This window comes from Cervus canadensis, chromosome 18 (genome assembly GCF_019320065.1).
Source record: "Cervus canadensis isolate Bull #8, Minnesota chromosome 18, ASM1932006v1, whole genome shotgun sequence".
NCBI classification, from domain to species: domain Eukaryota; kingdom Metazoa; phylum Chordata; class Mammalia; order Artiodactyla; family Cervidae; genus Cervus; species Cervus canadensis.
Window position 1 is genome coordinate 35,718,260 of NC_057403.1, and position 24,081 is coordinate 35,742,340.

The window sequence follows — 24,081 nt, forward strand, 5'->3', positions numbered from 1 at the left end:
GGCACTGGGTATTCTTTCCGTACTATCCACAATGGCAGATGGCTGGGTGCTTCAGTTTGAAAACATATGAAAATGTTTCCTGTTGCCTTTATCCTCACTGCAGTTTTATGTAAATTTCTAAAAGTTCCAAATGAAATAAAATCCATTTCTATAAAACAAACTCAAATTAACTGGTTTCAGGCAAAAGTGGAATCTACCGGGGAAGGGATCAGAGGATTCAGTGATAAACTGTGGCCAGAAGCCTAAACGGTGACTTGGCTTAAGAGCTTGCCCAATAGGGCTGCTTCATTCTGAATGGTGCTTCAATCTTAATCCAATTAAGATTCTCTCAGGGGATTTAAAGGACATTTAAGAAGATTGAGGAAGGAGTGCTTAGTTGCTAAGTCATGTCTGACTCTTTGCAATGAATGTAGCTGGCCAGGCTCCTCTGTCAATGGGATTTCCCAGGGAAGAATACTGGAGTGGGTTACTATTTCCTTCTCTAGGAGTCTTCCCAACCCAGGGATCAGGAGAGTGGTATAGAAATCAATAAAAACACAGAATGTAATAAATAAATGTCAAGGGGCAATATTTATTGTGACTTGCCTGAATTATCTTGATTAATCAATGGGGCAGGCATTTTTCCAGGCACTGGGAATACAGCAGACAAAATACCTATCCTCATGGAGGATTGCATTCCATGATAGAAGAACAAATGTCAGTCAGGTGATAAATGTTAGAAAGGAAGAGCAGGTGAGAGGGTTAGAGATGGGATCCAAGTTTTATACAGGGTGATCAAGAAAGATCTAATAAGGTTATATTTGAGCAAAGACTTTATAACGTTAAGAGACTGAGACATGTGGATCCCTGAAGGAAAGGCATACCGGGAGTGATGTGAGCACAAACCCATGACATAGCAGCATGATCAGTCTGTTTTAGGGAGGGAAAGGAACTTAGTGTGATCAAAGCAGAGAAAGCAAGAGAAGGATGGGTCAGACACACAGCCAGGATAGACCACAAAGGGCCTTATAAGCATCGTGAAATGTAGAAATGGGAAGTCAGTCACTGGATGGTTTTGAGCAAAGGTGTAATATAGGGCTTATGTTTAAATCTGGCTGGTGTGTGAAGACTCAAGTATGAGGAGCAATGAGAGAAGTAGAGAGAATTGTTGGCAAACTGTTATGACAATCAAGGCAACAAATGCTTTGGTTCAAAGTGATAGCAATCGCTGTATTGAGAAGTGGCTGGATTCTGGATATATTTCAAAGGTCAGAGTAACATGACCTGATGACAGATTGTTATCAAGGTCAAAAAACACAAACCCTCAGAGGTATTTTAGCTTAAGTAACTGGAAGAATGGAGATTTCATTTTGCTTAGATGAGGAAGAATCTGGAAAGAGAACTGGGGGCAGAAGATGGGGATGGGAAGGGGAGAATCAAAATTTGACTTCAGACATGTTATGTCTGAGATGCCTGTTGTGACTGTCAAGTAGACAGTTGGGTAATAGGAACTTGGAATAAAGTCAACACGTAGAAGTATATAGAGCAATGTGACTGGATGGGGATCAACTGGAAATTGAGTTATGATAGAGAAGAGATCTAATGATTGACTTCTAGAAGTCTCCAACATTAGGAGGTCAAGAAAATGAGAAGAGAAAAGGCCAATAAAGCAAGAGAGATGTGCGTGGTGTCCTGACAGCCGAGGGAAGAAAGTGTTTCAAAGGCTGTCAAATACTGCCGATAAGCTGAGTGAGTGAAACAGGCATGGGAATTGACTTTGGAGAGGCCATTGGTGGTGCTGACAAGAGCTATTTCTGGAGAGTGGGATGATAAAACCTGATTGGAATGGGTTTAAGAGGGAATAGGAGAGGAAGTGGAAATAGTGTATATGTGGGATGTGTGGTCAAAGAAAATTGTTTTTTAAGAGATGAGGAACATTACAGAAAACTCATATTCTAGTGGGTATGAGAAAAGGTTTTGATGCTGGAGAAAGAGGGTAATTATATCTATAAAACTGAATCCCTTTGCTGTTTACCTGAAACTAACAAAACATTGTAAGTCAACTACAACAGAAAATAAAAATCAAAAATAAGAATTAAAATTAAAAATTAAATTACAAATAAAAAAAAGAAAGAGAATAATTAAAGGACCATGAATTTGAAAAAGCAAAAAGATATGGATCCAGTTAACCAGAGGCAGAAGAACAAAGCAGTATCAGGACTAGTATGACTAATACAGGGTTAACACTTACTAGGCATTTAGCTCCTGTGTGCCAGGAACTAAGTAGTTTTATGCTGATTAACTTATGTAATTTTTTTTTTTTTTTTAACTTATGTAATTTTTATAACAACCCTTAGGGGATCATTCTAGTTTTCTTTCCACTTTATAAAGAAACTGAGGAATGGAGAAGTTAAACATTTGGTATAGGAGCCAGAACTTCACCCAAGAGGCAAACTCAAGAGCCTATGCTTTTAAATACTACTGTGCCTCAGTACAGGCAGGGGCAATGACACCATGAAATAGAGCACAAGAGCAGTAATCAGCTGTCTTACTGAAAGACCGTAAGTGCTGCTATTGAGAAACTACAGCTGTGTTTTAATTGGAAGATAACTGTTTTACAGTGTTGTGGTGGCTCCTGCCGTATAACATGAATCAGCCGTAAGACAGTGTGTGTGTATGTGTGTGTGTGTCCCCGCTCTCTTGAGCCACCCTCTCCCTGTCCCCATGCCACCTCTCCCAGTTATCGCACAGCGCCAGGCCAGGCTCCTTGTGTTATATACAGCAGCTTCCCACTAGCCATCTAATTTACACATGGTAGTATATATTTGTCAGTAGCTGCTTTTACACTTCTAAGGTCCCCCTGTGTCGCTAAGCAGGGATAAATGATGTTCAGTTCTCTGACAGGCCTGATTATATGGCCGCTGAGAACTGTTTGCTCCTCACGAGATGACAAAGCAGGACTCTTATCAGCTTGAAGTAAAGCAGGAAAACTGTATCCCTTGTTCTGGACACTGTAACTTAGATTATGTAACCCAGGACCACATCAGCCTTTCTGGCAGCCACTTGTAGTCCCATCTTCAGATTAAAAATACCCAAATTTTTTTATATTTATACTTACTAATTGCATTTGGTTATTACTCCTTTCCAATGCTGCTGAAGTCCATAAATGCTAAGAGACAACTTTTAAACATATTTAGAACAATGGCAGCAGTGCTATTACTTTAGACCCCTAAAGTGAAAACTCACTTAGATGGATTATATACATTTGGATGTTAAAAAAATTCAGTCACTTTCACAGAATCAACAGGTACCATCTATATTTGATAAGAAAGTATAAGAATATTGTTTAAAGCAGCACTACTGAAGCTTCAGTTATTTATACATCACATATACAATATTCATGTATCACCTGTATTAGAATTTATTTAGAATTTTGGCTTTGACTCACATTTCCCCATAGTCTAGTAAGTAGACACATTATATATTTTTCTAATGTACATCCAAACACACACACATACACACACACATATATGTTTAAAAATAATGTTTACCCATGTAAATCACCTAAAATCATTCTGAATGATTAACTTATAAAAAGAGACTGTCTCTGGATGTGGGACTGAGGGCTGGGGAGACTTTGTTTTCATCAAAAGCACCTCCACAATTCATAACTTGTCACCACATGTATGTATTATTTTACTAAACATGAAATACTTTAAGTAAAACAAATAAAAATTCTATCACACTAAGTCACTTTTGTACACTACCTGGTTAAACAGTAGGTACAATGTCACTATTAAAAATATTTCTGTATTTCATACCTTTTCCTAATGACTCTTTTTTAAGTTCAGTCACATACTCATGTTGTTCAAAACTGACATTCATAGATATGACTTCATTCGCAAAGTCTGAGGAAAAAAGACAGTTAACCACTACAAAATGAAAACTTTCAATGTTTTATTTTTGACTGCAGCTGTTTACAGAAATATAGTTGCGAGTATACAAATGTTCCAATAGAAGCAAAATATCTTTTTAATATTTAACAAGTTATCACAGATAGCTAAAAACATAGATGCAAATTAAATTCCCCCAGAGAATAAACTGAAGTATCTGGTGTCAGTGCTCTGAAATACCAACTATGAAAGCCATATACACAAAAATGTAACCCTTATATCATTGCAGGACAATGGAAGAAGGCAGTTCAGTGGTTGATCAGTGTACTCAAGCAAATAAAATTAAATAAAAAACTTAAATGGCAGAATGGTAGCTAAACCACTTGAGAACAGGTTAATGAAATAACTGTAGTATACTGATTAAAAGACTAAGTAAAACAAATGAATGAACTCAGTAAAAAGTATTCCAAAAAAGTAATAAATACTTGGAGCTTATCAATTCAAAGTAAGGGAACAAGGTGAAGCAGATACATTCATCAGATCAAAAGAAATTAGCTCAATGTCACTGGAATCAGTTTGTCACTGAAAGTCATAAACACTTCTGTGCAAGACAGTTCTTTAATCTGATTCCAAAGTCACTCTCAAACATCTGAGATGGCATGTGTGTGTTATGTGTGTATGTGTGTGTGTGTGTGTGTGTGTGAGCGCGCGCGTGCTGTACTGAGGCTCATTAGCTAAAATAATAATAGCTATACAAACTATCTCAAATTAGGCAAATTACTTCTGAGGAAAAAAAGCACGGTGATATGGTTAAACACAGAACTTTTAAAGAAAATATTACAAGTTGGAGTTGAGTAATATTGTGGTGTGGTAGAATGCCTTACATAATAAGAATATAATATGCAATAAGGTGGTAAAGATGGTAACAGGAACAAGAAAGCAGGAATGTAGCTAGAGCATCTCCCAACAGTTTGCCTATATATTTCCAGCACCAAAGTTTGTAGAGTAAGCCACTTACATTTCCACTGCTACTATTAAGCAAAGACAGCAGTGGTGATTTTTATTTTGAAATGTGCATTTTTCTTTCATGAATTTATTAATTGGTGATTTGTAAACACCAGCAATTATGGAGGTACTGAATTATAGAGGGAGATTAAAATGAATAAATAAAGCTATTTATCTTATGGTTAGTTGCAAATAATAGGAAAGGGAGAAATGCCTAAACTAAATAATACAGTGTCTTGTTTAACATCTCATCTGAAGCATAAGTTCCAACCAAGGGTAGTTATATTTCCAGTGCGTCAGTTTTCACATAAAGCAAGCTATTTTAAAAGAGTTATCTATTTAAAAAAGAAATCAAATAAGGTGCTTTGTTGACCTGGCTAGCCATGTTGTTTAATAGCTCAGATACAAATGTAAATATAAGGAATGACAAATAATTTTGTTCTGAGAGTTGGCCTAGCCAAGACAAAACCGTCGTCTGCTGGTGAGGCAGGAGGCAATGAGAATGAAGCTTGTGTTATCACTGCCCACAGTGTACCCATTTCATGGATAAACAGGAGACTTTAGCACCCGTGAATTATGTTAGCTACTAAACGTCACCATAGTTAAAATAAAAATATAGACCATTGCACCTATATATTTAAATCAGTCATTTAATGTAAACTTTTTAGTATGTGGTAGGAATACACCAAACTAAGTTAACTGAATTATCGATAACTGGACTAATTGTATATGTACATAAAATATATAACTATAGGTAGTACTGAGAATAAATTATCATTACCAGTAAATGATTATGGATAACCAGGTTAAACTGATTTTACATTTAGAACAATGTATAACTGTCTGTGTGGGTGGAAAAAAAGCCTTTTCTATTAATACATTTTACTGTATACACTATAAACCAGTGGTTCTCAAACTTTGGCATGCATCAGAATGACCTTTAACAGAAGGCTTGTTAAAAACAGAGACTGCTGAGTCCCACTCCAGAGTTTCTGATTCACTGTGTCTGGAATAAGGCCCAAGATTTTGTATTTTTAACTAGTTTCCAGGTGATACAGACATTGGCTGGTGGGCTGAGGACCACATTTTGAGAACCATTGGTTTATACATATATGTAGAAAACTATATACTATGTTATTAATATGAAACAAAAAATATAGGAAGAAAGCTGGTTAATTAACTCTCAAACATAGAGATTAGCAAGCTGAACATTTTAATGTTTCTAAAATGATTTTCTGAAGTATAATCATTTCCCCTTATAGTCAGTTATGTCTCAAAGCCTTAGTAAGTCCTACTACACAGTCATTTTAGAAAATATTCCCATAACATTCCAAGTTGGTTATCCAAAATAAAAAGGGACATAAATATTCTAAACAGTTAAAATGTATTCATCAAAAGGAATCATCACTATACAGCATTTTTTACTTCTTTGGAATGATTAAAGTGCATAATATCATTAGGGTATTGAGAATATTGCGTAAAGATCTGCAGTCTTTAGAGTCACCAGCAGTCACGGAAATACTCACATAGGGAAAGCAGCTCTATCTCTAAGTCACTACTATCCTGACCTGTTTGCTGCTGATGGCCCTTTCTTTAGGCACCACCACTATGATGAGGAGCTGGAACATAGGCAAAATTAACAACAACAACAAAAAAACCAGAGGGACACCCGATCCAACTGTATCTGGCTGCAAGGAATTATTTTAGTTCTGGGGGACTCAGATATAGCTTCATTTCTTTTGCAACTATTTTTCATGGGCAGATTACTAAGGTTCTGATGGGCAAGAGGCACAAAACAATGAATTATTTGACTCTCTATCATAAGAAAAATTGAAATTACCAAGCTTTACCTAAACTATGTGTTATCGATTTATTTTCATCCATCTTATAATTAAAAGCAGAGCAGGTGCTTCAAACACTTCCTTTCTGAAAGTTAACCATACACATTTGAGCCATAGTCTCATATATACTAAAATTTTTGACAGCATTCAGATTAAGACTTACTATTGGTTGGTCAGGATGAAGACAAATTTAGCTAATTTATATAAAGTCTAGAAGAGGATCTTTCACTTATCCTCTTCCAAAGAAACAATCCTAGCTATATATCTTTTCTGTTCCTCTTCTGCCAATGGGCGTTAGGGAGGTTTGAAACTTTTCTATGGTGATCAAGAAATGGAGAAAAGAATTACTAAAAAGAAAAAATTAAAGCCGAGACTATTAAAGTCATTTGCCTATGTGTTTTTGGCAACAATGAAAAAAAAATTATAAGAAAGGGGCACTATCATGGTAAAAAGGCACTTTTCCATAAGCATTTAATCTAGATATAAAATATTAATTTAAAAAATTTCCTCAAAGAGAAAGTAGAGTAAAAATAGATTTATATTAATAAATGAGGCTAGAATGACACAAAAACAAAGGAGGATTAAAGAAGTAATTAGAATGCTGGGACAAGTAAAAAATTATATTCTAGGTATTATTCTGGTATTTACTACATTATGAACATTATCTTCATTATTGAGCTCTAAAGTGACACAAATAAGCAGACAGGAAAACCTCTTTTTAACACATGTTATGAGATTATACTATCCCATTCACTGGAGTATACATATTCCAAGTCATTTTTCTAATAAAGCCACTGAACTATACACTCTCTCTTTTATTAAGTCCCTCCACAAAACAAAGGCGTGCAGATATAACATAGCTGTCTTGCTAAGGGAAGAAGCCTGTGGTCATGAAACAGAATGGCCAGAAGCTAACAGGTTTAATATAATTTTCAATTACTTAGAAAATAATCAACTAGAAAACAAATACTAAAACAGAACTTCTCACCAGAAAGATGAAAAAATTCTCAAGTACTCCCAGTAAGTATTTATAAAACCATGTTGAATTTTGAGGCTTTGATTAATTTTAATTTAAGCATTTAATTTCTGGTCTATAATTGCTGATGCATCTAAACAGGTTATACTTTTCCAAAATAAGCATCTATAATGGCTTAAATGGTCAAAAGGAATTATTCTCTTAGTTCTAAGGGGGACTTAGATATAGTCTCTTTCTCATTCCCTTTGACACAGTTTTTCCTAGGTGGATTAACTGAGGTTCTGATGGGCAAGAAATGCACTGTAATGAAATTCCCAACTACAGCATAAACAATATTACAAAAAAGAAAGGAAGGAAGGTCCCTCACTAATACTGCTTCTACGATAAACAAAGCCCTTTAAAAATCTGTTCTAGGGAGACTGGTGAAAACAGATTTGCATTGGTTAAATAACAACATGATACTCTAATTACAAAGGTAACAAGATAAAGCTAAGAAGCAAAATAGAACTTCTAATTGTTGTATACAACTTCTCCCATGTTGGTGTGGATATATAATGGAATGACAATAAAGAATAAAGGACAAACACACACATACACACACACACTCATGCAGACATACAGATAAGCTCCAAGCATTCATGTGAGTTCCTAAAGGCAAGAACAATTGAATGGAACAATATAAAGGAATAAAATGTGGTTTATAATTCATTTAAGTCCTTCTGCCATAAGTAAATTTAATAAATTGTTGTTTCCAAGGACTCTGCTGGCTCTTGGAATCTCTCCCATATATAGATGTAACTTGTAACAGTAATCTTGAATCTGTATTATGAGCACAAGTATCAACCACTGACTACTAAGCTAGCTCTTCAATACGAAGACAAATACTTTTTGTAACCAAATAATATGTTCTGAATGCTGTACTTAACATTGACCTTTTAGCAGTAAGGAACATTTAACAATGTTAAAAAAAAAATCACTACTGAATTAAGAATATGGTATCTTAGCACAGCCCTTGTACAAATAACCACAAAATTTATGAAAATAAAAGTTGGGTTTTCTGCCTCCATCCAATCAAACCACTACAGTTCAGGTGTATGTTCTGTTCTAAACTGAGATATTACAAAACAGAAAATTGGTCCCTGGTGACTTGGCATTGGCAATCAGCATTTTACAATGATAAACTTCTTGCTAAATAACAGAAATCAGCACACAAGCCAGTCTTCTTGCCACCACTTCATCCATAGAGCAGTGTTAACAGTGGAACTTGATGAACAAATAGATGTTCCTGAGTCTCCTGTGTAATCTCTTGGGAAAAAAATTCAGAAAACTCAGAAATAAACTTACAGCATTTTATTTCTACTTATTTTTATACCACTGGATAAGCTTTCTAACATCAGTCAACCCTCTGTAATTAGTTATTCATTTTAAAACTGAAGCACTGGATTGTGTGGCTGGTCCTTCTCATAACCTGAACTATACTGGGTAATTTTTCCTGATGGGGTGGGGAGATTATATATATATATATATATATATATATATATATACACACACACACATACATACATACATATATATATATATATATGTATATATATATATAGGAAAATGCTTTTGGTTTAGAGAATTTATAAAGTAGCTCTGGATATTACAAGATGGGGAAAATGTTATTAAAATTACAAACTTTTTTTTAGTGTCTTTATAAATAAAAGGCATAGAATACAGAAAGCCAATTAATAATAACAATAACAACAATAATAAAATATTAAATATATAGTGAGCAAAGACTGGATGGCTCATTCTTGCGAAACACCATTTGACACAACTGCCTAGATGGGTTTCCTTACTTTAACATTTTGCTGAGTGTAAGATCCCGCAAACACACAGTAAGCTGACTTTAGCCCACTAATCACATCAAGGAACTGCCTGATGGAATGGCCACAGATGAACAGGTCATTTGTTTCAAAAGATACTTAAATACTCAACAAAGACATAACAAACCCCCCCCCCCTCACTTTTATCAGACGCCACGTTGTGGTAGAACATCAGACAAACTCACAAATTTACCACAAAAATGTGTGGCAAAAAAAGAATAGTTTATATATATGTATATATATAAATTTCTATATTTATGCCAATGTACTCACTCAGTACAAATAGCAAAATAGTATACCATTTCCTAAATACAAAATATAGCTTTCCAAAAAAATGAAACACACATTAGATATAAACCATCCAAAACTTGAACGATTGAAAACTGTATTCAAAATTAAATGACCCAGAGTAGGTCTCTTTCTGAAAAGTTCCCTTCATATCGGCAAGAAGCCTGTACTACTGAAAACATAATTCAATGCCTCTCAATCAGAGAGAGAAAGAAAGGGTTGGGGGTGGAGGGAAGAATAAATGAGACCAAAGAGAATAAAACAAATTAAAGAAGAGTACATTCAAAGAACCAAGGAAGACCATCACAAAAAGGGGGAAAATTCCGGCTGTATAAACAAAACCAACACCACAATTCCACAAAGTTCAACTAAGTGTATAGGATAGAAAAGACAAAAACAAAAAAACAGAAATGTAGCCTTCTACTAACAATTAACAGGCTATTTTTTGTACATTTAAAAAAATAAATGAAACGGACAAGAATGCCAAAACATCTTATCTACATATAGAAGCCACACACAATTTGGCCTTAAACTGTATTAACAGCTTTCTACATGCCAAAAGGAGAATAAGACGTAAGCATATGTCCAGACAACAGGTTGTAGTGAGAAGCAGGCATCCCATGGGTGGTGAGAACACCCAAATCTGTATAACTAATACTACAACTGCAAGTTCTGGAGTGTGTTATTTTGCTCTCTATAGATGTAACACAAATGAATTCCTCACTTTAAGTCAATGATATGACCCTGTAAAGCCCAAGGCTTGTGGGAACCATCAGGTAAATGACCACTTCAAACTGTAAAGCACTGAGGTGACAAGTGAATTACACTCACTACAGCTCAGGGAGAAGTGATGGTTCAAGAAATTTTAGTTTGTCTCTCTTTTTTTAATTAACATTTACACTGCTTCCTATAAGAGGGAAAAATTTGAAGACTTCAGAACAGCACCGTTCACGGGGAAAAAATGCATTGTTTCTTATCTCTCAGGAGTCAGTTCCCCTCATTCCTGAAAGGGTACCCCCCTGCCTGTGCTGCAGGAGTTGCTGGGTTACCCTAGATCAACATGGTCTTTTCATTTAAGTTACTACAGGGTCACAAAGCTAGTAGCATATTACTAACTGTCTAAAATAAAGTGAAGAGGGGAAGAATAACATAGATGAACATAAAAAGGGAATACCAGTCCAAGACTGGGATAAGAAGAAAACAGACTCAAATTATTGTCAGCTTTAACTAATATAGGAGGCTATCAGAACATAATTTACCATACATCATCCTCTTCATTTTTTTAATAAAGCAAGATATTTCTTTTTCTATGCACAGTTATGGCTAAAACCCTTAACAGAAACAGAGAATTAATGACTCTCTGAAAAATAAAATCAATAGCATTCCAGCTGTTCCCTGGTTGTAAGTGTGTTGTCTGTGATAAATAGAGGCCTCTTATCCGTGCAGACCTCTTAATACAGCCTACTTGTCAGAATGTTATCCCTTTGGTTTCTCCATAAAAACTGAGAAAAGATTCCTTCACTATAGCCAATAGCTGTGCTTTTTATACTGAAAAATCACAGCCTTAGTTATTATTTGAACTCTTTTTCATTGACTAAACAATGCAGAAAACACAAATGAACAAAAGTAAACATGAAACATGAATTATTTTCTAATAGCAATAATAACTGAGTGATCCAGCTTGTCAATTTAAACTGTACTTTTAAAGAAAGAGTGCCTACGAAAATAGTAATAATTAATTCTGTCAGCTGGAAACAAATAGATTCTCAGTCATCACTGTTATTAGGAACATAAAATATAAAGATGTTAACAATGGTGGTTAATCACTGCAATAGGTAGCCAAGGTGTGCTCTTTTGCAGCCAGAGTAAAATCTATCCATTTACTCAATCACAGTTTTTCATATTTTGTTTTCTTTTTAAAGTGACAGTTCGATAATCCTCATGGAATCACAAGATCTCAGGATATCTTGAAATCAGGATTTTCTTCATGGAATTTCTAAAAAAGAAGACGTTTAATATAACTCACTAGGGAGGGAAAGCATTTACAAAGTTCCTGTTGCCCTGAATGATCCCAAAGTATATTACAGTACTATAAATGATACTTTACCACACTTATACTGTCATATTTTTTCAGATTCAAGGTTTACTTCTTAAGGAAGTGAAATATGAGATGTAATTATCATTCATCAGATGTTCCATCATTTCAAGGGCAAAGAAACTTAAGAGCCAGAAGGAATGCCCAGTATTAACAATATGACTATAAGTTATCATTCAGAGCAATCAATTCAGGGTAAAAAAGGTACCATTTTGTAAGAAAGCCATATTTTTCTTTTTTTTGAGAAAACCATATTTTAAAAGATCAGAGTCTAAACAGTGTTATTACTTAACCCAAATATGCTAAGAATAATAAAATTTATTGATGCTTCTCAATAAGAAAGAAGCCAAAATGCATTACTTACATATCCAGTTAAAAGGAGCCAGTTAAGTTGTTCCCTTGGTTTTGCAATGAAACAAGCAAATCAATCTTTTCAATGTTCTGGTTGGTGTTTATAGAGGATGCCATTGGAGAATTCTCTGGCATTTGCTGAGAAAGAAGTGTTGTCACAGGTGGTTGGCCCTCGTTTTGTGGCTGGCCTGGTGGACTTATGGCCATCAACTGATCTGGCAATGTACCTGGTCCAGAAGTTAAAAGCTGACTACAGTCTGCAGAGACATTGAAAACAGAGAAGCTACCTGATTAGTTATTTTCTGTTAAGATTCATAAGAAGGTATTTACTAGTGGCTGAGGTATATAAATGCATTATTTTGTTCACTCAGTAGAGACTTAAAAGTGAGGAACCTGACAGCCTCCAAAAACGTTTTCATCAGACAGTAGTAGAATTCATCCTTGGTTTTCTCTAAGCAGTATAAAAATACAACATTGTTTAGTTATCAATGTAAGTCCTATATAATTTCCTTGGTACATAAACATTAAAGAAACATGAGTTTCTACCTCCTTGGAAACTACTTGCTTTAACTGGCTGAAAAATTTTCTGTCATTTGTACTTCATCTTCCTTTCTAGGTTATATCTCAAAATGGCAGACACAACCATTTATATATATCACCACCTTTAATCCTCTCAATATCCTTGTCAAGTATGTAGTATTACCACCATTTTAGATGTGGAAATTGAGGCTCATGCATGTCAAATAACCTGTCCAAGGTCTCAGTCTATAAGTGGTACAGCTGGGACTTGAACTCAATTCTGTCCAACCACAATCTATGCTCTTAAAACCACTATGTTGTGCTTCCTTCTGGTAACAATAATGTGACCATTTCAACCAATAACATTTAAGAAATGGGAAATTAGAAAGAGTTTCTTACTATTTTGAATGCCAAATAAGAACATTCCAGATGTCTGTTGAGAAGAGCCAGGAGAATTCTGTAGCTGGTTCATTGTACCTCCTGTAGTGTTGTGAAATAAAGTAGCCTGTGGTTGAGGTGAAGATGTGGCTCCCTGGATTCCAGGCATGTTGTTCTGAGGGGAATAAAGGGGAGACTGTTGCATGTCTTGTTGGTTTATACCGGTCTGCAATGCAGACATGGATGCTGGAGAGAGGAAGAGTGTTACTTGCTGCTCTTGAGAACTGGGTGATCCTTGGACCAACTGAATCTGAGGCGAGCTATGGAACAAGGAGGTCTGTGATGATTCGGATTGGGCAGGGCCTGGGTTCTGAAGTGAGGAAACTGTGGTCTGGTTCTGAAACTGCATGGGCTGTTGCTCTTGATTCATTGGTGCCATATTATTTTGCTGATGGAAAATTGATTGGTTCTGCTGCTCCTGATTAGCCACTGGATTTTGACTTGGATTGAATATCATGTTTGGTGGTGGCTGCTTTTGAGACGCCATTGGTGCCATGGCGTTCTGGTTGCTGAATAAAATGCTCTGCTGTTGCTGCTGCTGCTGCTGCTGCTGCTCCTGGGATGGAGAGTTACTCTGGATGGCAACCATTGAGTGCTGTGACTGAAAGATTGTTCCTTGTTGGTTTTGAGGCATTGGGTTAGGAGGAAGGGAGCCCAGGGAAACCTGAGGCTGAAACAGACCTTGCTGGGAGGGTTGTGCCTGTTCCTGGGAAAGCATAGGGGTCTGAATGTGTGATATTGGAGCCTGCTGCTGGAAAGCAGCTTGCTGCTCAGTGTTTGATGTTGACTGAAGTGGAGAAATTGAATTCTGAGCTGCAAAAAATGAAATCTGTTCTTCTTGGGCCACTGTGTTGGTTTGAAGATTATTCATTGGACTTTGGGAAAGAAATATGTTGGCTGACTGTTGGTCTTGGGGAACAGAAGAGCCCTGCAGCACAGCCATGGTATTCTGAGAGTGAAACATTGGAGGCTGCATTTGTTCAGAGGAGGCTGTAGAAGTCTGACTGTGGACAATAGGACTTGGACTGTGAAAAATAGAACCTTGAGTTTCCTGGGAAAGGTTCTGAGCATCAGCAATAGGATTCTGAGGATGAAAAAGCTGAGCCTGTGAATGAGAAGACTGCTGCAAAAAATTCCCTGATTGAAGTGACATCATCTCATTACCTTGCTGGAATAAACCATTGCCTTGCTGCTGGGTACCACTATTTTGAACACTTATCATACTTTTTGTAGATGAAAAAAGGCCAACTTGAGGCTGAGTGTCCCCACTATGTTGCATTTGGACCATGGTCTGAAAGACACTGTTCTGAATCTGTTTTGCTTGTGCTCCAGTTTCTTCTCCATCTCCTGAATTTGATGTCTGAAACAGGGTAGTGCCAGAAGTTGCAACCTGCTGTGTGGTAGTTGTAGTAGTTTCATTTCCAGAAACTGCCGGAGGAGAAGAAAACAATTCACATTGCATTTGCATGTCCTCATTGGCTGATAACGCGCTCATCATATGAGAAGTCTGCTGGTAAACTGGAGACTGCTGAAGGTTTCCATTTGCTGAAGCAGATGAAGGAAACAGCTCTGACTGAATCTGGGCAGCTGCCTGGCAGATACTCTGTTGCATCTCTATCACCATTGCAGCTGAGGATTCCATCACTTGCTGTTGCTGCTGTTGCTGTTGCTGATTAGACAATGTGTTTTCATTCTGTGGGTGAACACTTTCAGCTCTTCCAGCTATTAAATTATCTGGTCTGGTATGGACTGCTGGTTCTGTTGAGGAAAACATTCCAGGGCTTACGCTATTTTGAATTTGACTGACTTGTTGAAAAATGTCTGCACTAAGCTGTTCTTGAACATTCTCATTACCATCTGGAGCAGAAAATAAAACTGAAGATAGCTGTTGTTGTGCCTCTAAAACTTGTTGGACCAAGTCAACATTTCCATTGCTGCCACTGGCAGTACTGCCTGTAAAACTCCCTGCCTGCAAGTGTTGTATCGTATTTTGTAGTTGCTGACTCACACTATTTGGTGGTGGGAAAATATTCGATGAAATCTGCTGCTGTAAAGTCTGTGCTTGTTCTTGCAGTGGAGACTGCTGCTGTTGCTGCGATGTCTCAGTCAGGTGTGACAAGTTAACCACTGTACCATCTGACTGTAACACCTCTCTAGACTGAGTTTCTCTTGTTTGAAACTGTGTAGCCTGCTGTAGCAGTGCCTCACTGCTGGGCAGCTGACTAGACGCAGAAACCGCTGGAAAAGTACCAGGCTGTGAAATGTCCTGCGTTTGGATAGTTGTCAGGGTCTCTGGGTTGTATGCCTTGGGCTGAATCTGTTGTTGCTTTTCATTTTCAGAAGTTAAGTGGGAAGATGATGATGAAAAAGACCCATTTCCTGCTATGTGAGAGATATTCTCTAATGTTTGTTGAGTTGATCCAACTGTCTTCGTAGTCTAAAAAATAAAAGCCAAATAATATGTATGTGTATAAATGAGCTCATATGATTCTTCAAAAATTATTATTATAAAAACATATGCAGGACCAATTTCCCAGTCTATATTACTATTTGGAAAGCAAGTGTAAGACTATGATTACCAGTGATAACATTATGTCTTACTGTCATCAGGATTTTTAAAGAAGCATGTAAGCAAAGACAGTCAAACAATAGAAGTAGACATAGAAGAATAATCAGCTATTGATATGCTTAGGACAGTTAAGTACGCATTAATTCTATGGTTCATGAATTACTAGCAAATTTTAAAATATCTTTTTTTTTAAGCTGTTTCCACAAATTTATACTAGTTTTTAAATTTCATTAGTTCTTAATTTTGCAATCCAATCAGTATTCCATTTGATAATAGTACATTTTTAACTCAGTGTAAGTCATTCACATTTTAAAAATTCATCTCACAATTCCAGAATTTTTATGAGGCTGACCCACAATATATAAATTCTAAAAATTACATATGGAACATTACACTAGTCTATAATTTTTGCCTTTTCTGAAAGTAATAATAATTTGAGTTCTTTTCTACTTTATTTTATTTTTATTTTTTCCCCCAATTATTTTTATTAGTTGGAGGCTAATTACTTTACAATATTGTAGTGGTTTTTGCCATATATTGACATGAATCAGCCATGGATTTACATGTGAAATATCTCCATTTGTGCATCACTTATAACATTATTGGGAGGGGGAAATAAGAGAAAAATGGAAAAGGAAAGAGAATCTTTCTTGGAAAAAGGGAAAAAGAAATAAGGGAAAAAGGAAAGAAGAAAAAGGAAATAAAATGTCTCTAGTTTTGAAAATGTTAAGCTTGTACTTTCATTATACCAAACATCACAAAGGTCCAGCTAATGCATTAATTCCTTTCTTGCCAAAAATGTATATTGGAAGTTCGCTGTAGGCTATTTTATTTGAGTATAACATCATTTATTCTACAAAGCAAAATTCATTAAGTGCATCCAAAGAGAAACAGCTATAAAAGAAATAGAAAAAGTAAAAAGCATTATCAGGGAAAAGAAATCAAACTACTCAAAATATAACTATTTTTATATTTGAGGTTAACATGTGACAGGGCACTAGTCAATGTAGCTCACCTTAAAAATAGAAGGCGATCTTTTCTCTGCTGTTACTTCCATTGGAGTAATGTCTTCACTTTTAATCATAGTGCTTGATATGAGCGGAGTGATCAGAGCATTAGGAAGCATATTTACCTTATCTAAGTTACATCCAGTAGTTTTCATTGCTGCACACACACCAAAAAAAAAAAAAAAGTTGAAAATCACTGAAATCAACTATTATCATTCTACTGTGTGTTGACACCTTAGTCATGAATCAAAACATTAATTTTTTGATGCTCTGATAGTAGCATGAGATACAAATGTGCCCAAAGTGTGTCCTCCCTCTTTTTAAGTAGCAGAACCTTGAGGACTCCTGGTAGTAGCCTGAGACTACGAGTTAAATATCCACAAGCTTGAGCACTCAGTTATCAAGTTATACCCCCCAGCACTCTTCAAAAGGCCCTCAATTACACTGCTTAACATGACCATGCAGCTGGAAATCTCCAGGAGGCTAAAGCTACTCAGTTACAACTGTTATATTTTCCTCTTAGTATCTGACTGCCGGGAAATTACAAAGTCAAACTTTGGGGGGGTTATAGGATTGCTTGAACATTTCTCTCCTCAACAAAACTCAAGCTTCTCATTAGAAGATGCCATCAACTGATCAAACAGATTCACTTTTCTAAATTAATGTCTTAGAAAACTTGAATTTACCAAGTTAACATATAAACATATTTCTCAAGACAGGACTTAATTTTTTTTCTTTTCAGAAATTTAAGTACAACTGATATTTTAGGTTTACCAATTAAATTTCCAAAGCAAAACCAGCAAGTATTTTTCTACTTCCATCTACTTCCATTTTCAGAAGTAGTTACAGATTAGAAACCAAGGAGAGGCAATATGTAGCAGATAGGTAGGTTCTAGCACTTCATTCTATCTACTTTTCCCCCTTGACTCTCTTTCTTCTTTTTTGTCTATTTAAGCCTGCCACTGGCACTTAGTGGAGCATACTGATGAAGCATCACTGATGGCAGGCTTCTGAATTGAACACATAGCCAAATTCTGAGCTAAGGTTTACCACTACTTTGAGACCCTGTGTAAAGAAATACAGATTCCTTAGAAAGCTTAGCTGTTAAACTTTTTTTTTAGTTGAAAAACTAACATAATATTATATTAGCTTCAGGTGTACAACAAGGTGATTCAATATTTTAATACATAGATTTCTTAATTTGTTACTGGAAAAGAAATCCTGGCTACAAAGAGGGTTTTTAAATGGAATATGGTATATAAGCAGGATAGTTACTTTTCTAAATATTTTGACTTAAATCTTCTGGTCTTTATTCAATCTTTCTCACAGCCAATTGACCAGAAACAATCACTATGGAAACTGATTATACTAGGGGAGGAAAAAGTGCCCACTTTTGATATGCTGCTTTCATTACTCTAAAAAATCAATCATTTACGCATGAGTTCTCTGGATCTATTTTCACCTAGATCCTATCAATACCAACACAATTCAACTTACAACTCAATTTTCTCTGAGTCAAAGCTTCAGATATAGGCAGGCATTTAAAAGTATTACAGGCCCACCTCACAGGATAATTTGAAAGACAATTAGTATTGTCTTCTGTTGATCCTGTAACATCAGCTGCTATTCTTGCTTTTGGATTCTATTAGAATGTAAGTTTCATGAAGATAAGAGATTTTGTTTTGTTGTTCCTGGTGCATACTAGGGAATAAATAAATACCTGCTGAATGAATGAAGAAACAACTGTTTTCCATGTCTTGACATAATGTCACATTTGTGTATCAAGTTCTAAATCTTATTATAATTGATGGCTATTTTAAAGGATGTTATATGGAGGATTATGCCACAACACAAATTTAAGTCATTTATGTTGCTAAGACTTCATCATTAAAGCATAACTAATTAAATCTCTCAGAAGGACACCTGGGTGTTATACTAAAGCTCTGATTTCAAGGAACCACAAAAATAAGCCATTTGTCAAGGGAAATTCCTACTTGAAAGTGACTATCTTTTTTAAACTGATCAGGAATCTCCAATTAATGATGTTGTATTTAAAAATGACAAATGAAAAATTTAAACTGAAAAAATAGTTTGAAAGTGAAAGTTGCTCAGTTGTGTCTGACTCTTAGTGACCCCATGGACTATACAGTCCATGGAATTCTCCAGGCCAGAATACTGGAGTGGGTAGCCTTTCCCTTCTCCAGGTGATGTTCCCAATCCAGGGATCGAACCCAGGTCTCCCACATTGCAGGTGGATTCTTTACCAGCAGAGCAACCAGGGAAGCCCAAGAATACTGGAGTGGGTAGCCTATCCCTTCTCCAGCAGAACTTCCTGACTCAGTAATCAAACCAGGGCCTCCTGCACTGCAGGTGGATTCTTTACCAACTGAGCTACCAGGGAAGCCTGATAACATAGTTTAATATTCAATTTAATTTTATATCTTCATAAAATTATTTTACATGATTTCAGCTGGTAAAATTATCAAAATAAGATCTGAATTGTGAAAAAGAATAATATGTGTGTGTCTCTTATTCATTTTTTAATCTTGTAAGATTTTGATTAAATGACTATATCATTTTATTACCAAAAATTAAACATAGTGTTTAACACCTTTTAACCTTCAATCTGTAATCTTGTATGAGAAATTTCACATTGGATGAGGTTAGCATCTCTGATACTCTAGGAAAAAAGCATTTAGGAGTTTTTGGAGAAAAGCATGAACCCATCAAAGTTGGCAAAGAAAAGACCAAAAACTGTCCCTAACTTTAACGATTGATTAATTATGCTATTATTAACCTAATGAACATGGTTTGAATTATTATTGCTTAGACGTTACCTTACACACTAAAACTTGATCTATCTTTTTAAATCCTAGCGAAGTGACCTTCAGCAAATTATAGAACCTCTCTGGAATCTTGATTTCCTCATCTGTGAAATGAGAATCATAAACTACCTACCTCAGAGTTTGGCTAAATGAGATAATGCTGGTAAAGAGTGTGGCATGCTGACTAGCACTTAATATATGTTCAAGAAACATTAGCCATGGTTATCCATAGCAGAGACTTGTAAATTGTCCTGTAGTTAAATCAGATAATTACGCACTTCAGTTCAGTTGCTGAGTCGTGTCAGACTCTTTGCAACCCCATGAAGAGCAGCACACCAGGCCTCCCTGTCCATCACCAACTCCCAGAGTTTATCCAAAATCCTGCCCATTAAGTCAGTGATGCCATCCAACCATCTCATCCTCTGTCATCCCCTTCTCCTCCTGCATTCAATCTTACCCAGCATCAGGGTCTTTTCAAATGAGTCAGTTCTTTGCATCAAGTGGCCAAAGTATTGGAGTTTCAGCTTCAACATCAGTCCTTCCAATGAACACCCAGGACTGATCTCCTTCAGGATGGACTGGTTGAATCTCCTTGCAGTCCAAGGGACTCTCAAGAGTCTTCTCCAACACCACAGTTCAAGAGCATCAATTCTTCAGCACTCAGCTTTCTTTATAGTTCAACTCTCATATCCATACATGACTACTGGAAAAACCATAGCTTTGACTAGACGGACCTTGTTGACAAAGTAATGTCTCTGCTTCATAATATGCTGTCTAGGTTGGTCATAACTTTCCTTCCAAGGAGTAAGCGTCTTTTAATTTCATGGCTGCAGTCACCATCTGCAGTGATTTTGGAGCCCCCAAAAATAAAGTCTCTCACTGTTTCCATTGTTTCCCCATCTATTTGCCATGAAGTGATGGGACCGAATGCCATGATCTTAGTTTTCTGAATGTTAAGCTTCAAGCCAACTTTTTCACTCTCCTCTTTCACTTTCATCAAGAGGCTGCTTAGTTCCTCTTCACTTTCTGCCATAAGTGTGATGTCATCTGCATATCTGAGGTTATTGATATTTCTCCCAGCAATCTTGATTCCAGCTTATGCTTCATCCAGACCAGCGTTTCTCATGATGTACTCTACATATAAGTTAAATAAGCAGGGTGACAATATACAGCCTTGATGTACTCCTTTTCCTATTTGGAACCAGTCTGTTGTTCCACGTCCAGTTCTAACTGTTGCTTCCTGACCTGCACACAGGTTTCTCAAGAGGCAGGTCAGGTGGTCTGGTATTCCCATCTCTTTCAGAATTTTCCACAGTTTGTTGTGATCCACATAGTCAGAGACTTTGGCACAGTCAGTGAAACAGAAGTACATGTTTTTCTGGAACTCTTTTGCTTTTTCGATGATCCAGTGGATGTTGGGAATTGGATCTCTGGTTCCTCACCCTTTTCTAAAACCAGCTTGAACATCTAGAAGTTCATGGTTCACGTATTGCTGAAGCCTGACTTGGAGAATTTTGCATATTACTTTGCTAGTGTGTGAGATGAGTGCAACTGTGCAGTAGTTTGAGCATTCTTTGGGATTGCCTTTCTCTGTGATTGGAATGAAAACTGACCTTTTCCAGTCCTGTGGCCACTACTGAGTTTTCCTAATTTGCTGGCATATTGAATGCAGCACTTTCACAGCATCATCTTTTAGGATTTGAAATATCTCAACTTGAATTCTATCACCTCCACTAGCTTTGTTCGTAGTGATGCTCCTAAGACCCACTTGACTTCACATTCCAGGATGTGTGGCTTTAGGTGAATGATCACACCATCATGATTATCTGGGTCATGAAGATCTTTTTTGAACAGTTCTTCTGTGTATTCTTGCCACCTGTTCTTAATATCTTCTGCTTCTGTTAGGTCCATACCATTTCTGTCCTTTATTGAGCCCATCTTTGCATGAAATGTTCCCTTGGTATTTCTAATTTTCTTGAAGAGATCTCTAGTCTTTCCCATTCTATCGTTTTCCTCTATTTCTTTGCACTGATCGCTGAGGAAAGCTTTCTTATCTCTCCTTGCTATTCTTTGGAACTCTGCATTTAAATGGGTATATCTTTCCTTTTCTCCTTTGCTTTTCGCTTCTCTTCTTTTCACACTAGTGCATAATTCCTAATTAATCTATTTTGGAAGTGTTGATGGTCAGAAATTATAACAGCAAGCCATACTGAACTGTATATGTGAATGCTGAATTTTACTATGACATAGGGAAAAATTCCATGGTATTTGATAAAATGTATTAAGGATATTATGCCCCTTAAAAATATAAGTATATAAAATTTTAAAATTTGACTCATGAATTTAATGGCAAAAGTGTAAGAAAAAGCTAGAATTATGGAATAAATCAATGACCATTATGTAATTGACATCTTAACATATAATGGCACAAAAGCATCACAATTGAGCATCACAGATGTATTAGAAATCTGCTAAGAAAACAGTCTATTTTAACACATTATAACATCCTGAAGGTATCGTCATTGTCTGCTTGGAAATAATGACATCAAAAGAAAGAATGGTACCTAAAGCAACTTTTTCAAATGCCAATAGTTCTTATTTTGGTTCTTCAGCCTCAATGTCAAGTCCTACTTACTGGCAGCAAGAAGCTTTATATAGCTATCTTGCATACCTTATCGTACGCTATACTTTTAAGATTTTTAATATTAGGGAATAAAAAACAAAACAAAAACTCCTTAACTGTAAGATGTTTTTTAAAAAGTTGTTTATATGGCAAATGAGGGGAAATATCAAGTTAGGAAGCAAGTCTCTGCATTTAGTGAAGTTAAACAAGTATTTATTTTACAATATCAAAGATAATCTGCTAACTGTTTCAAGTACACAACAGTAAATAAAACAGTAAGGTTTGCTAGAGAAAATATATAGCATCACTGATTTACAATTTTTGAGCAGAATTAACTTGGTACCTTTCATGGCTTCTTCGAAAGAGCAAGGTCTTGCTGGACTAGATATTTCCTTCTTTACATTCACATTCAAAGCAACAGCTGCTGTTATTAAACAAAAAAGATTAATGTATTTATTTAGACTTCCTGAAAAATGTATATCTTAAAATTCTTTAACAGGAGTATTTTCTCATAAAACATTATTAAATTATTTGTTCAGCAGAAATTCTAGGTTCAGATGAGTTTTTATAATCTATACTCACCAGTTTACCCTCTAAAATTCACCAGTCTCCAAGTGGGCAGAAGCATATGCTTATTATTAAAACAAAATAAAAATAACAGCAACTTTAAAAAATCTTTCTTGTAACAGTACAAATGAGTAGAAGATTGACATGAGATCTTTAAAAATGTATTAATACCAAATATACTGTAACACTAGCATGAAAAAATTCACCATTCACCTACGTAAATGATTTTAAAAAATACTGATTCAGAAACATAATTGAGATAATTTAAAAAAAAAACTGTGCTGAATATACAAAATATATAGTATCATTACTTTTTAATAAAGCCTTAGAAATAATAATCTTTGCTATTATTAATGAAAATTGCTACATTATTATATCTACACATGTCAAGTACACCTACTATGAAAATTTTAAATTTAATGAGCATAAGAGTAGAGATCAGTTCTGAATGGTAAAGTTAAATTCCAAATAAAAAGGTTTTCTTAAAATGACTGTATAATAATTTTATTTAAATAGATGCTAATTTTTATTTTTCAATGTATTTATATTCCCTAACTTATTCCAAATAAGAACTGAGTCAATTTATTATCAACTTATTCTTGACATCATAATGCAAAATGATGGTTATAGAGAATATAAAGATAATTAACTGTGAATAAAGAAACAAAATGTACATGTCTCCTAAGAATGAGGTTAAAAAATTTATCTAAGCATGCTATATGTAAGGGCCAACAAATGATAATCTGAAAGAACTGTTAATTGAATGAAATTATCAAACTGAATAGAATTGACTGGAAAAGAAATTCATAGGCAATTTTAAAGCATATCATTTATTCTAACAATTACAGATTTAAGAATGGAAATTAATCTTCAAAAAATTTTTAAATTTCTACTTTTAACACAAGTTTTAGTCATTTGTTTTTAAAGCAACAAAAAAATATGAATAAGTATTTTATCCTCCATTTCTTATAGCAATTCCCACTGCAGAGTCACTGCAAAAAACAACTAATATGATTTCTGTGTCTTAAAAGATGAAAGTAAAACAAATTAATGGTCAAGCATGGTTCAGTGACTAGCAATGAAACAAAGGTTTTTTAAGTCTGCAAAGTAACAGTCTAAAAGAATACATATGTGACGTGTTTTTGGCAGTACAGACTCAGAGGGCTTTAGAGGGGCTTGTGTCTGGCAAAGCATGCAGAGCCAGTTTATGCTCACTTGAGCCCCTGTTCCAATC

General features: G+C 35.6%; 1 protein-coding gene across 7 annotated transcripts in view; it reads right to left on the minus strand.

The window, feature by feature from the left end:
* Nucleotides 1-3,919: 3,919 nt before the first annotated feature.
* NFAT5 (nuclear factor of activated T cells 5) overlaps nucleotides 3,920-24,081 on the minus strand; it is a 117,288-nt gene continuing 97,126 nt past the window's right edge. For 6 of the 7 annotated variants that reach the window (XM_043437795.1, XM_043437797.1, XM_043437798.1 and 3 more), the window contains 5 exons: nucleotides 22,624-22,704; nucleotides 16,841-16,989; nucleotides 13,218-15,693; nucleotides 12,313-12,556; nucleotides 3,920-11,849 (listed from right to left, as the gene is read on the minus strand). In XM_043437795.1, the coding sequence (XP_043293730.1) occupies nucleotides 12,321-12,556; nucleotides 13,218-15,693; nucleotides 16,841-16,989; nucleotides 22,624-22,704 (2,942 nt within the window). In that variant the 3' untranslated portion in view covers nucleotides 3,920-11,849; nucleotides 12,313-12,320. The remainder of the gene's footprint in view (nucleotides 11,850-12,312; nucleotides 12,557-13,217; nucleotides 15,694-16,840; nucleotides 16,990-22,623; nucleotides 22,705-24,081) is intronic. The other variant, XM_043437796.1, reaches the window with a different exon arrangement.